At 44.0% G+C, this 15056-nt stretch overlaps 1 protein-coding gene across 3 annotated transcripts in view; it reads left to right on the forward strand.

Moving 5' to 3' along the window:
- The window catches only part of LOC129831005 (PHD finger protein 14-like), a 141835-nt gene that overhangs the window by 90858 nt on the left and 35921 nt on the right, over positions 1 to 15056 (forward strand). For all 3 annotated transcript variants that reach the window (XM_055893963.1, XM_055893962.1, XM_055893964.1), the window contains exon 19: positions 11520 to 11637. In XM_055893963.1, the coding sequence (XP_055749938.1) occupies positions 11520 to 11637 (118 nt within the window). The remainder of the gene's footprint in view (positions 1 to 11519; positions 11638 to 15056) is intronic.

A 15056-nucleotide genomic window follows, 5' to 3' on the forward strand; every position in this document is an offset into this window, starting at 1 on the left:
CCTGACTGCAGGTAGGGATCGTAACCAAGTTCAATGGGCAAATGCTCACCTTTGATGGTCACTGGCACGCTGGAGAAGTGTGATCTTCACGGATGAATCCCGGTTTCAACTGTACCGGGCAGATGGCAGACAACGTGTGTATGGCATTGTGTGGCCGAGCGGTTTGCTGATATTAACATTGTGAATAAGGGTGTCCCATGGTGGTAGTGAGGTTATGATATGGGCAGGCATAAGCTACAGACAACGAACACAATTGCATTTTATCGATGGCAATTTGAATGCACAGAAATACCGTGATGAGATCCTGAGGCCCATTGTCGTGCCATTTATCCATCGCCATCACCTCATGTTTCAGCATGATTATTCACGGCCCCATGTCGCAAGGATCTGTACACAATTCCTGGAAGCTGAAAATGTCCCAGTTGGCCTGCATACCCACCAGACCCGGTAACCCATTGAGCATATTTGGGATGCTCTAGATCAGTGGTTCCTAAACCTTTTATAGTTCCGTGCCCCTTCAAACATTCAACCTCCAGCTGCATACCCCCTCTAGCACCAGGGTCAGCGCACTCTCAAATGTTGTTTTTTGCCACCATTGTAAGCCTGCCACACACACACTATACGATACATTTGTTAAACATAAGAATGAGTGCGAGTTTTTGTCACAACCTGGTTCGTGGGAAGTGACAGAGCTTTTACAGGACCAGAGCACAAATCATAATAATCCATCATTTTGCTTGTTATTTAACCATCTTAAATATAAAACTGTATTTGTTCATCGAAAAATATGAATAACTCACCACAGGTTAATGAGAAGGGTGTGCTTCAAAGGAAGCACATAACTCTGCAATGTTGGGTTGTATTGGAGAGAGTCTCACATAGGTATGTGGTGGTCTAGAAGGCCAACATCCCAGGGTCGCCTCTTCACTGTTGACGTTGAGACTGGTGTTTTGCGGGTACTATTTAATGAGGCTGCCAGTTGAGGACTTGTGAGGCGTCTGTTTCTCAAACTAGACACTCTAATGTACTTGTCCTCTTGCTCAGCTGTGCACTGGGGCCTCCCACTCCTCTTTCTATTCTGGTTAGAGCCAGTTTGTGAAGGGAGTTGCACCACGTTGTACGAGATCTTCAGTTTCTTGGCAATTTCTCGCATGGAATAGCCTTTATTTCTCAGAACAAGAATAGATATTCCATTAAAAAATCTGCCGTTTCCAGCTACAATAGTCATTTACAACATTAACAATGTCTGAATTACACTGTATTTCTGATCAATTTGCTGTTATTTTAATGGACAAAAAAGTGATTTTCTTTCAAAACAAGGACACTTCTAAGTGACCCCAAACTTTTGAACAGTAGTGTGTGTGTGTGTGTGTGTGTGTATATATATATATATATATATATATATATATATATATATATATATATATATATATATATTGTTTTTATGTGAATCACATTTTTATTTTGCGTACCCCCGATGGCATTGCGCTTGGGAGTACCTGCTCTAGATCGATGTGTACGACAGCATGTTGCAGTTTCTGCCAATATCCAGCGTCTTCACACAGCCATTGAAGAGGAGTGGGACAACGTTCCACAGGCCACAATCAACAACCTGATCAACTCTATGTGAAGGAGATGTGTCACGCTGCATGAGACAAATGGTGGTCACACCAGATACTAACTGGTTTTCTGATCCACGCCCCCTTTTTTTAAGGTATCTGTGATCAACATGCCCAGTCATGTGAAATCCATAGATTAGGGCCTAATGAATTTATTTAAATTGACTGATTTCCTTATATGAACTCTAACTCAGTAAAATCTTTGAAACTGTTGCATTTATATTTTTGTTCAGTGTAATTGTTGTAAAGGTGTGCCGACGGTGGACAGCGTTCTGTTTGTGCGTCTAACGCCCTCTGTCATCTCTGATTTATTACGGAGGAAGTGCCTCCTCATCTGCCACCGTCAGCTGACCCTTAACAGGCCAGTAGAGCTGATGAGGAGTGGTCTGCCTCTCTTTCTCTCCCTCTCTTTCTCTCTCTTTGTCACAAAGTTGATCTGTTTATTTCAGCTAAATCAGGATTCTGTGGTCTCTCCTGCTGCTGCACCAATTCACCCCTCTCTCTTTCTCCCTCTCACACAGTGCCAGATACCGATAGAGAGGGAAAGAGCGAGAGAGAGGCAGACATAGAATAGAGAGGCTTTTGTCGACAATCTGGTTAACAGCATAACAAAAGCCTCCAATGTGTCTGGCACCAGATGGATAGGCAGCAACAACAAAAAATACAGGCAGAGAGACACTCTCCATGTTGGGCCCAGACCTGGATTCAAACACTATTTGAAATGATTTCAAATTGTTTAGCTGGGCTTGATTAAGCTTGCCTGGCTTAATGGACCATCTTGCAGTCTATGGGGTTAAGAGCAAACGCTGAAAGTATTTGAAAGATTTCAAATGGATGTTGAATCCAGGACTGGAAGAGAAGAACTGCGTGTTGGGCCCAGTAGAAAGGCAGACAGGCAGCAGTGTCACATTGAGGTTGAGACTCATAGAGATGGAATCAGCACAGCGTAGAGAACTGTAACTGCCCCAATCCCTCATTCTCCCTGCTTTCCTCTCAGCCCCTCTTAGCCCAGGGTCCACAGAGACACGGGGAGCAGGTCTAGGCGTAGAGAAGCTACAGCTGTGTTCTGACCATGGGGATGAGTAGGTCTGAGACAAGGACTGGGTGAGGGAGGGAGGGAGAGAGGGGAAGGATGGAGAGAAAGGAGGGAGTTTCTGGAAGAGCAGTAACCTTTGGGATGATGAGTGCGTTTCCCATTACCGTCCTGACACAGGATCCGCCGAGATGATTTAATGGCGGCATTTTGTTTTTGCTGACTTCATTCCTTTTTTTCCTCTCCTCCACCATTAAAAAAGAAGAGAAAAGGCATACCATGCTAGGGCTGGGCTGCTGTGTGGGTAGAGTAGCCAAGCAGCTCAAGTCTATTATTCCCCAGCCAGCTTCTTACTTCCCCTCTCTTATCCCACGGATTCCACCGTCGCAGTGTGTGTGTCCGCTCACTTCCTGGTTGCACCTCCTTCCTCCTCTTATCCTTCTCTCCTTTTTTTATTCCCTTTTTCCTCCCCTCCTATGTCTCAGTGACTACACACTAGGATGAATCACCCAACCCCCAGAGGTGCCTTATATCCTAATAGTGTGGGGTTTGCCCCAGCGCGCAGACAGATGTACACTGTTAAGGAGTGTGTGTGTGTGCGCCTGTATGTCAGACTGTGTCTTCCCTTCCTGTAACAGAACATAAGGCCAGGGGGTGACAGCACAGAGAGGCCCCCAGTGAGCAGGCTCAGGCACTAGTTAGGTCAGTCAGAGGCTAGAGGGGTGAGGCTCTACCTGCAAAGCAGAGGCCACAGAACTGCTGGTGCTACTGCTCCAATCCACACACGCACATAAACTCTGAGCTCGGCCCACTGAGGCCCCCTGCTGGTGGACTAGGGGAATAGCAGCCTCATGGCCACCTAGGTGAATTATCAGTCCCTGGCAGGTCCAGACCTGGGTTCAAATCTATTTGAAGTCTTCCATTTTCTTTCAGCATTTGCTTTAGTCTGCCTCGAGTGCCAGTTGGGCAGGGTTTGCACTTTTTGACTGTTCTATTGGTTCCATTGCTCTGGGCAAGGTATTTGAACCCAGGTGAAGGCAGCTTGTGGCTACCCCACTATAGTATCCTGTCTCCTTGTAGTGAGTGAGTTGTCCTAACGAGCTTGTAAATTCCTTGCAATGGTGTCTCTGTCTCACCACATTCATTACCTCCTCCTGACCACCTTGTAAAACAATGTCTCTTTAATAATGTCTCAGCACTGTCCCACCGCCCCGACACTAAATCAAAAAGTGAGAGGCTATAGGAGAAGACCAATAATCCACTCCCTCCGTTTCTATGAAGATAATTCACAGAACTACTTTGTCACGGGGTGGGACGTGGGAGTCGATGGCTGAGCGCTTTGTGGCGCATTGATCTCCCGTCACGTGAACACCCTCCAGGTAATTGCACTGCCCTAGTGTGATAAATTCTTCCCCGTTGTTTCAAACACTCTGGGGGCTTCGGCGCCGCTCCTCCTGCTCTGGCTCGTGAAGAAGAGAGAGTTGGGAGGCCTGGGATGAAGAAAATAAGTCTGGACTGTTCCATGCATGGACTACACTTTCTCTTTGCATGTGGTGCAACAAAGACGTAAATAAGTCACGTATCAAAGGATCACAGGGCTGGATTCGATGTGTTGTCATCAGGGGGTTATTTGTTTTCTGCTCAACATTCTTTTAACCAAGGGAAGACTTTGTGAATGTTTTTGACAACCCTGATGGTTTTGATGATAAAGGTATTGATGATGATAACAATGTTGAAGTTGTTGCTGCTGTTGGTGATGAGGACCTTGATGATGATGATGATGCTCTTCATCCTGGAGTGTGATATTCAAGGCCAGCCGACGCCACGTTGTTTTCCATTTAGTTAATCCACAAAGAGTCTAATCAAAATACTGCATGCAGATTAATCCCCAAACAACTAAACAACATTTAATTACCACTAACAAACATTTAGCAAATTAATATTTTCTTGACTTGACTCATTAAAGTGTTTTCCCCATTTATCTGATTTAGACTACACTGCTTGTTATGTTGCACTTTGGTTGTCCAGCAGCTGTGCCATAACCACTAATATGACTCTCCCCAGAGTAGAACCCCTGCACGTACACTGAACAAAAATATAAACACAACATGTAAAGTGTTGGTCCCATGTTTCAAGAGCTGAAATCAAAGATCCAAACGTCATTTTAGAGAATTTGTCAGTGCAACCGCAAATCACATGTAACCACACTAGCCCAGGACCTCCACATCTGGCTTTGTCACCTGTGGGATTGTCTGAGACCCGGACAGCTGAAACTGAGGAGTATTTCTTGTCTGTAATAAAGTATTTTTGTGGGGAAAAACTAATTCTGATTGGCTGGGCCTGGCTCACAAGTGGGTGGGCCTATGCCCTACTAGGCCCACCCATGGCTGCGGCCCTGCCCATTCATGTGAAATCCATAGATTAGGGCCTCATTTATTTGAATTTACATATTTCCTTATATAAACTGTAACTCAGTAAAATCATTGAAATTGTTGCATGTTGCGTTCGTTTTTTTACTGTTAGGGCTTAAAGTGCATCAGAGTACTACTTTTTCTAAAATAATCTTATGATCATGTACCTGTGTGTACATTTACCTATACTGTAGATAAAGTACTTCTATTTTGTATCCCAGCTGCAACCTAGTTGTCTAACCCAATGGTATTATCTCAGTTGAGTTACTTGCCTACAGTTAAACGTCTGTAATTGCTCTGATTCCTTTAATATCCAATTGTAAATCGCATGGCTTAGGTACCCCGCGAATCAATTGGATCTGACTTCCTCCCAACGTCTCTATGGTAAAAAAAACAGAAATTATTCATTTAAATGTACTTTGAACGAGGACACACCTTCAAGATAGCCTTCTGACTTAAACACATCCTTTTAACTTTAAACCCTGTGAATCCCCTTTGTGTCATATCCGTATAATCTCGCTAAAATGCCCTTTGATTTCATTTGGTCGTGTCTGTGTGTGAGGCATCGGCCGTGATCGCCTGTGGGTGAGGAGGAGCAAGTCTAGGAGGACCCCTGTAGGGGCCACACGCTCCAGAGCACACCCTTTGAAGAAGGGAAATGTGATGTGAAGTTGAGAGACCTGTGATGAGAGCTGATCAAACCAAGGCTAATCCACCTGCTTGTCATCCCACTGATAGAGAAGGGGAGGGAGGGGGAGAGGGAGATACAGGGGAGGATGTGGCACAGAGGAGGGCCCCTAAGAACTCCTGTCAGAGATTAAACAGCAGATGAAAGTGGATACGAGTCGCCCGCCGAGAGCAACATGTGTAGCAGACAAAACCAATCAATCGCCCACCTCACACCCAATAAGATTACATCAATCAATAACCGCTCTTATGAGTGATTGGATTCTGTCTCCTTCCAGAGGAGAGGGAGGAGGGGAGACGAGCGAGCGGCTCAATTTTCCCAATGATTAAAGCAGAGACAAATTGGTTTGATAACATCAAGGACCTTGCTATGGCTGAGTCTATAAGGGCAGTGTTCAGAGCAGATAGAGGTTGACCGACCACGTACAACGGACACAGTCAGTGAAGAGAAGGGTGGGATGGTGGGGCAACTGCATCACTTAGCTCTCAGACCAACTAGCCAATGACTGGCCTGCAGCACTAAACATTTATATGAGGTCATTGAGGAAGAAGAGGAAAACAAGTGGTAGCATATACAATGAAAAAGTAGTGGGCCTAAAAACTGATCCTTGGGGGACACCATAGATAACTGTTATCATACCTATTGTAATTGCTGAGATATAACGTATGAATTGTGAAAAGAACACAGAATTGTTGTATGTTATGAAATGTAAAAAAAAGAATAGTACTCCTAGATATAAATGCATTTAATAAAAGATCCTGACTCAAATTGAATGAAAACTGGAAAACAGAAAGCGATGCAGAACAACAGAAAGGAAAGGTTACTTCCTCTTGAACTTATTGCAAAACGCAGGTCTCGTCATTTAGAATTCCTATTAACTAATAATCATCTCCTCACCAGCCAGCAGCCAGCCAGTCTGCATCAATGAGCAGTGTTTTAATTCAAAGATGCTCACCGAGATACACAACAAACAGTACAATAGGTTCATTAAGGTAAAGTAATTAAAAGAAGTAAACGGGGCAAAGTGTCGTGCACACACACTCACACACTCGCCTAATAAAACAAAAGAAGCCTCCTGTGAGTTGGGAAGTGTTGTGTGTGTGTCTCCTCTCTCTTGGCCCTGTGCAGATGGAGATTCATGATCAATCAATTGGTGGCTGTGTGCAACAATCGGAGGATAGCTCATTAGCGCCACAGACACACTTGTGGTCATTTGTCTTCTATTCACTGAGGAGGCCAGAGGGTGCTTTAAATTCCCCTTGTTTCCTTGAGGCCGATATGCCTGCTCAGCCCATCCAGTGTGACTGTGCGTGCGTGTGTGGACCACCTACCTCTGCAGGTTCCCTGCTGATGTGCACCAGCTGTTCGGCTCTGCTACAACTTAGTAAGATGCCTATTATCTACCAATGAAACTGTTACTCTGGTTTTAGTCAATTTAACAGGTTTAGGGCTGACACAGAATAAACTTGGTCCTGGACTAAAAACATGCATTAAGGCCCTGAAACCAGCTATTGATGTGCAAATAGAGGACGTGTCATCCACACCCCATTCTCAACCCTAAAATGTACCCAACTGCATATTCCCTAAACACTATCACCAGTCACACACTCTCGGGATTTATGCATATGATGTTAATGTACTTAATTCCAGACTCTAAACTAAATTATTTACGCTTCATTAGTTAAAGAAGATGATGAACTGAACAGACTTTAAGAGCCATTAGCTATTCCACCAACGACTCATGGTATGGTGGAGAAACGTTTATCGTTGTATAGGTTTAATAGGATGTGAACGAAGTAGTGGTTACTGGTTTCCTCTGGTGTTTTCTCTTTTAACTGCAGATCATGTAAGAGAGGCTGTTCTGAGCTGACAGTCTGCTGCTGACGGCAACTCCAGGCTACATTGCCCTGTCACAGTGAATATATGGAGGAGATAGGGACAGAGGAGAGGGAGGAGAGAATTGACGTATACAGACACAACTAGTATGTAAAATATGTGGCTGCCGTGGAATGAATTGGGAATCACATTGATATATGGACGTGGATGTTTACTGCTTAATACCTCGGGGTTATGGAAGATAGATGACCTATTTTACATGATGTGAACGCCGTAGTAGCGAAACTACGTCCCCTGGCTACGTTTTCCGGGAAGCTGTGTTTGAGTTGGAGGTTTTATTTTATCTTCCATTCCTAATCTATTTTTTGTTTACTGTCTGTTTCAGTGAAGGTACAGGGAATTTAGATGCCTTACCTTTTCGTTTTCTACCTTCATGATATGGCTGCTAATGGCTGCTACACTAGTGTCTTGTTACTTGTACTACTGACTTCCTACACAAGGCAGTTGGTAGACTTTTTATTTAGCAATACTTGCTTTTGCACACTACAGCATGCAGTCTTTCAACAGACTTTGCTTCTTTGCGTTATTAGCAGTAGCTTTTTGGTCTAACTGTGTACATATGTACATCCTATATTCATATTCAGATATTCTAATCAACATGGGCAGGTTGCCTTCTCAATTTGCTTCTGGCCCGACTACTGTACAGCAATTTGTAGGAGCGTTGATTGATCACCCATAGATTTCACAATAAACCCCTGCTCAGAATATTGACAGGGAGGTGTAACAGAGATTCAGGGGGGGGGGGGGGGGGGGGGGCTTAGTTTAGAACGATCCACTGTGGTGGTTGATCCTGTGGGAATGGAAATAGTCTTGTCTGTTTGAAACAGCTAGGACACTGTATGTGGAGAAGTGCTTTAGAAACACAGTGGCTCTGCTGTGGCGAGATGTGTTCTTCTTACAACAGTCACCTACAGTCCTGTGTGACAAGGTCAAGGGGCGATGTCCATATGATGGGGATGCTTCCTCATTAGTGTGTGTTGTAGACTAAGGCCTTTATTTATAATAGGTTGTTTTATTAGAGTAGGGGTTCCTGGTAGTTGTTGCTGTGAAAAGGGATCCTCTGACAAGAGGTGCTGGATTCAACCCTCCGCAAGGTCACCTGTCGTCATCACAACTTCACTGGGACTTAAATACCAGTCTGGTTATGTTTTTCTCTCTGGTTCTATATGTTGTTGTGTTACAGTCTCTCTATCCGAGACTTAAAATACAATCATGTCTATTGGATTTTCACGTAGTCTAAATCATGCATAGATGTCCATGAGACATTTACATAGAAGTTCATCCTATGTGGTTCTCCTTCCCCAAGTCCCTCTCCCTCCCTTCTCTCCCCCTCGCCTCCTCCTCCTCCCATTATAGACACGGGGCGAGAGAACAGATTGACCTCCCTGGGCTGCAATCTGGTTGATCAGATTTCCATAGAAAAATCTCAATCCCCCACATTGATTAGGACATAATTAGTTAATCATGAACTAGTAGGAGAAAAGGGAGAGAGGGAGTAAGAGAAGGGGGAGGGGGGAGTTGGACAGAAGGGCATTCAGGCTCAACCAATGGAATCTCATGAATGCTAAATGTTTCGTTTTAGTAGTCTAATTTCCAACACACAAAGACTCCTTCAGGTACACACACATATACAGTGTACACACACACACACCTACTTTACAATCTTTACTGTAGTTATTATATTCAGAATATTGATATGATGACTGATCAATTTCTTCCCTCTAGTACTGTGAGAAATGGGCTACTGACCAAAACAATTATCTAAAAACCATATTAGTTTTTTACTGCCTGTATTGTAAGATTGTAAAACCCTGTTGTCTAACCCAAGGACACCATGGTAGTAACATTTAAGGGTGGTTAACAGGCTTGTGTAATGACACAGCTATCTGGCTAGCCAAGCCAAGCTGTGTAAGGTCAAGGGAAGGAGTAGTAACAGTGGGTTTTTGATTTCATTAGCATCTGCTCCCTGACAACTACCTGCCCTGTCATTATCTGTCAGTCTTAGTGTGTTTAGTTTATTAGGATCCCCATCAGCTACCGCACATGCAGCAGCTACTCTGCAGTAGCTAGGTCCACGTAAAACGTACAAATACAGTTATAGACAAGAACAACATAAGATATTACATTTAAAAAATGTAATAAGATATATATATATAGGAAAGACACCAAGAGACAACAAAAATGCTATTTAAACACTATTCATATATAGATATTAATATTCTTAAATACTGTACAGTTAAAGTAGATATTTAGAGAGAGCAGAGGCGCTGGGATACAAGATGTTTTATCTGTTTTTTAAAGCTACATTTGTTTTTTGCCTGAGTATCCTCTGGTGGCAGAGCATTCCATGATGACAGGGCTCTCTGAGCGACGCATTAAATCTGGTTTTGGTTTGGGTACAGTGAAGAAACCCATAGCAGTGTGTCTGCTGGGGTATGGATCTCTGTTTGAAGTGTATGCTAATAGATTATACAAGTGGTTAGGCATTTTAAATACACACATGTTTCTTAAGTAGAAGAGAAGTAGTCCATTTCTCCTCAACCCTCAACCATGAAGGACTATCATGCATGTTGTGGATGTTAGTTCTGTATGTGCAGTTAAGGCCAAGGGGGCTGCTCTGTATTGAGCCAGCTGCAGATTTACTAGGTCTTTCTTTGCTGCACCTGACTATATTACCGGACAGTAATCAAGATGGAACAAGACCAGAGCCTGAACAACTAGTACAGTTGATTTGTGTCAAATTCAAACAAACAAATGTTTTAATAAAAGATATACCTCTCGGGGCCTCCAGAGAGGTGCAGTGGTCTACGGCACTGCATCGCAGTGCTTGAGGCATCACTACAGACCCGGGTTCGATCCCAGGCTGTGTCACAACCGACTGTGACAGGGAGTCCAATAGGGCGGCGCACAATTGGCCCAGCGTTTTCCAGGTTAGGGGAGGGTTTGGCCGGGGGGGGCTTTACTTGGCTCGTCTCGCTCTAGTGACTCCTTGTGGCGGGCCGGGCGCCTGCAGGCTGACTCTGGTTGTCAGTTGAACGGTGTTTCCCCCGACACATTGGTGCGGCTGGCTTCCGGGTTAAGCGGGCGGGTGTTCAGAAGCGCCGTTTGGCTGGTCATGTTTCGGAGGACGCATGACTCAATCTTTGCCTCTCCCGTTGGGGAGTTGTAGCGATGAGACAAGATCGCAATTGGATATCACGAAATTGGGGAGGAAAAGAGGGTAACAAAAATCAATCAACAATAACTTTGTCAATATGACTTAACCATGATAACTGACCATCCAGTGTTTCTCCTAGGAGTTCAGCTTCTTCAACTTGTTCAATGGATACACCCTTCATGCACAACTCCAGTTGAGGTTTAAGAGAACTAAATACAATTATTTTGGTTTTTGATGTGTTTAAGATCAGTTTACTGTTAATTACCCATTCTGACAGTAACTATTGAGTCTCATTGAGCTCACTGGCTGTAGGTGCTGATGTATAGAGCAGTGGTTCTCCAACTTTTTTGGTTACTCTACCACCAACTGAATTTTATCCCTGAACTACCCCCTCGTGTACGTTTTACAGTTTTCTCAAGTACCCCCTGTGGATAGGCCAAGTACCTCCAGGGATCATGGTACCCCTAGTTGGGAACCACTGGGGTAGAGTGTGCAATCATCAGCGTACATAGTCATTTTAGCTTCTTGTAAGACAAGAGTAACAGCCCAAGGCAACTGTCCCAAGGGATCTTGCACTGTACATATCTGATGTTAGAGAAGGTTCTATTGATAAATACTCTTGAGTTATATTGGAACTCTGTGTGTGCGTGTTTGTGCGTGCCTGCGTGGGTGTTCCACTGTATGTAACACCTGCCCCACCTCCTCTCTCCTGTAGGTGTGATGAGTGTTGTCTGTGCTACCACTTTGGCTGTCTGGACCCTCCCCTGAAGAAGTCTCCCAAGCAGACAGGATACGGCTGGATCTGCCAGGAGTGTGACACTTCCTCCTCCAAGGTGTGTGTGTGTGTGTGTGTGTGTGTGTGTGTGTGTGTGTGTGTGTGTGTGTGTGTGTGTGTGTGTGTGTGTGTGTGTGTGTGTGTGTGTGTGTGTGTGTGTGTGCGCGCGCACGCGTGGTTGGCATGCATAGGTACACTGGGTGGTGGTGATGCTGTCTTCTTTTGGCATCACATTATTGAAGCAGCAGTTAAACAGCTGAATATTAACCTACAAGAAATCTTACTAGGAAATATATAGTTATATGGGTATTAAGGATCAAAGGGAAAGAAATGTGTTTGAAGTGGTAAGAGTCGAGCATGGACAACAGCCATGGCTTCACTTAAATGTCCCGATCTTCTTCCCGGATCCATTCAGCAAAGGGCTGGGCTATCTCTGCTATCTCTGAGCAACAGGGTGTACTGTAGTTAGTATGACATGACAGCTCCAGCAAATGCAGCAGAAGCATGCGTCTCTGTGTCTTTTTACCTTGAAACCAAACCTGACAGCGAGCCAAAATGGCCGCCACCAATACCTGTCTCCTCATAGCTACCTCCTGAAGCGCTACTGCTCCATTTCCATCCCTTTTAACTGAAAATGGCAAGTCTCACCAGAAGCACTTTTTCATTTTTTTCTCCGTTAGCATTTTAAATAATGTTTTTCTTATTGAATTACAGTGTAATCAAGGGTAGCATGCGGCAGCTTGTGAACCTAATTAAGTTGATAAATGTAAAGCGCATTTCAATTTGTCCAGGAAAGGGCATTCCTATTGGCTCTATGTGTGTGGAAATGGGGGTTAATTGATGTTGCAGAAGGAGGAAGAGAAACATTAAAGCCTGAGCCATACTGAAAACGCTGCATGCTGGGAATGAAACGTTAAATTACAGGCAAAATGTAAAGGTTAAAGCTCAGTTAAAATGTTAGATAGCAGAGTTAGTGGAGGGTTACAATGTTAGATAGCAGACTGTAAATGTAGAATGTTAGATAGCTGACTAGAGCAGTTGTTGTAAAAGCTTGTTGTTTGTTGTTGTAGTCCTGTTTGGAATGCGTCGGTGTACATGATCAACAGCTGTTGTTGTTTCTGCCCAACATTATAGTCCTGTATGTTTTGTATTTTTATATTGTTCTCATAGCTCTAGTTCAACAAGAGTGCCAGGCTGTTTCGCAAATAGATAATACACATTAATATAACCCAAATAGTTTTTACAAAGCGTATAAGCATATATAGAAATGAAACCCATTTTCATGCGTAGAGCTGAACTCGGGTAATAAAGAGGCATGTTGAGAGCATTACAGACCAGAATATACTGCCTGTGTGTACTGCTGTAAATAGGCATAGTATTAGTCAAAGAGGGTGGAGAAAGACTCACAACACTATCCTGCTGTTGTTGTGTGTGGAGTGTGTTGGTCTAAACAGAGGCTGTAGGAGAGGACACACACTCAGTGGAAGAAACACACATAATGGAAAGGAGCTTTTAAGTGGTGAAAGCTGGAAAAGAAGGGAAAGGGAAGGGGGGCGCAAGTCTTTGCTTTTTAAATGTGCTGCTGCTCGAAGCCTGCTGAGAGAGAGAGTCCTCCAGAGACCCCCAGGACCAGACCCAATCCTCTTTAATCACCCCCGTGCAACACACATACCAAACGCACACGGGAACAAACACACACAAACACATAAAAACAAACACATTGCAACAAACCCATTGATGGAATGGAACAAGCACACACACACACACACACACACACACACACACACAGACCTGCCCCCTCTCTTGTTACGCACATGTTTCATCCCCACACTCCTTTAAGTCACTCTGGATAAGAGCGTCTGCTAAATGACTCAAATGTAAATGTTTAAAAAAAAATCTAAAACCAAACGATATCGACTTTAGCTGAGGTGTTAAACTTCTAGCTATTTCCATTTATTTCATTGGTAATCATGTGAATCCAAGTCTGAGCAACAGTGTATGATAAAAGTGTTTGTCAAAACATTTCACAATCATTACATACCTTCAGCTTGTTTGTACGACTGCCACAATTTCCTATTTTTTATAAAAGACACACATGTTCTAAAAACTTGTAATGTGTTTTCAGGTATTAAGTCGGTAATGGGCGGAAGTGAGTGTTGGAGATAATTGCCTCGACTTTGCACTCTGGGAGATGAGAGCAGAATTTAAGGGAAGTTATTCTATAATATGCAGCTTGTAAATGCCAAGCCACTGCTGCATGCTGTGAATCGCTTGTGCCTGTGGGAAAGGAATGGTGCTTTAAATGGCAACTTTAAGTGCAGCTGAATCATACCTGACCGACTGTCTCAAATGTGATTTACATGGTGAGAGAAGCCAAGGGGGGCTGGTGGCTGGGTGGGTCACACAGAGCTGTGTCAGCCTGTTGGTCTGACAGTGGGGGAAAGATGTAGCTCTAGCTAGATGATCAGAACGTGCTGCAAAGTGGAATTTGACTTGTTATCCCTCCCGCCCTGACTGACTGGTAGCTGAGTGGAAGGAGCTTAAATACGGAAGGAAGAATGGAACTGAGGGAGGTAGGTAGGTTGGGAGTAGGGACACAGGAGCCAGCCAGCGAGTCAAAGTAAACTGGATGTATGTTGAGGTTACACAATATTTTAAGTTGATTAAGCTTGAAATAGTTGATGCACCTTTTTAACTTGTCTTTTTTTTTGTTCAAACAACAAATATTTATTTGACAATGCATTGCACTGTGTTCATGTCTTCGCTGTCTTTTGAATAAAGCACACAGATTAGCCTGTGAACTATTAGTCTGATCCAAACATTGGGTTGACGTAGTAGCAATATTTCACTTGATGAGTTTGGTCCATGATCTTGTGGACCCCACGTGTTGTCATATTCTCTAACTCCCATCCATCCTCTCTCTGTGTATCAGAGTGTTTGTCTCTCTTGATTAATACTGCAATGTCTCTGTTGTATTATACAATGCTTTTGTATTATGAATTGTCGTTCCCCGCGTCTTGAAATTAGGAGTGGCGAAAAAACAAACGGTCTCTGTCAGTTTACGGTTGTATGTAGGAATGCGCTCGTTGGTGTCAGCAGTTGCAGTTGCACACATTGGTGTCACACAGTTGCACACGCACATCTGTTTGTGCGTGTGTGAGTGTGCGTGCGTGCGGCCAGGCCAGGGTGATACAATTATTTATTAGGCAGCCTGGAGTTCATTACGGGTCCCTGGTTCTCCCTGCCTGCCTGGTTTAGATAAACCTGTGGCCTGACCAAGACCACAGTTCTAAATCCCTGCCTCCCCCTGTCACCCCAGGGCCTGGCTCAGTAGATCCCAGTAATAAACTGACAGTCATGCCGTAATATACGGATGGCCTTTCATTCCAGAGCCCGTTACTCGGCTGCCGTGGTGCCGAGGGGGACTTGTTTAAAGCTTTATTTTACACCCTGCATCGTGTTGGTGGCCACGGCGCC

This window comes from Salvelinus fontinalis, chromosome 32 (assembly GCF_029448725.1).
Source record: "Salvelinus fontinalis isolate EN_2023a chromosome 32, ASM2944872v1, whole genome shotgun sequence".
In the NCBI taxonomy this organism is placed as follows: Eukaryota; Metazoa; Chordata; class Actinopteri; order Salmoniformes; family Salmonidae; genus Salvelinus; species Salvelinus fontinalis.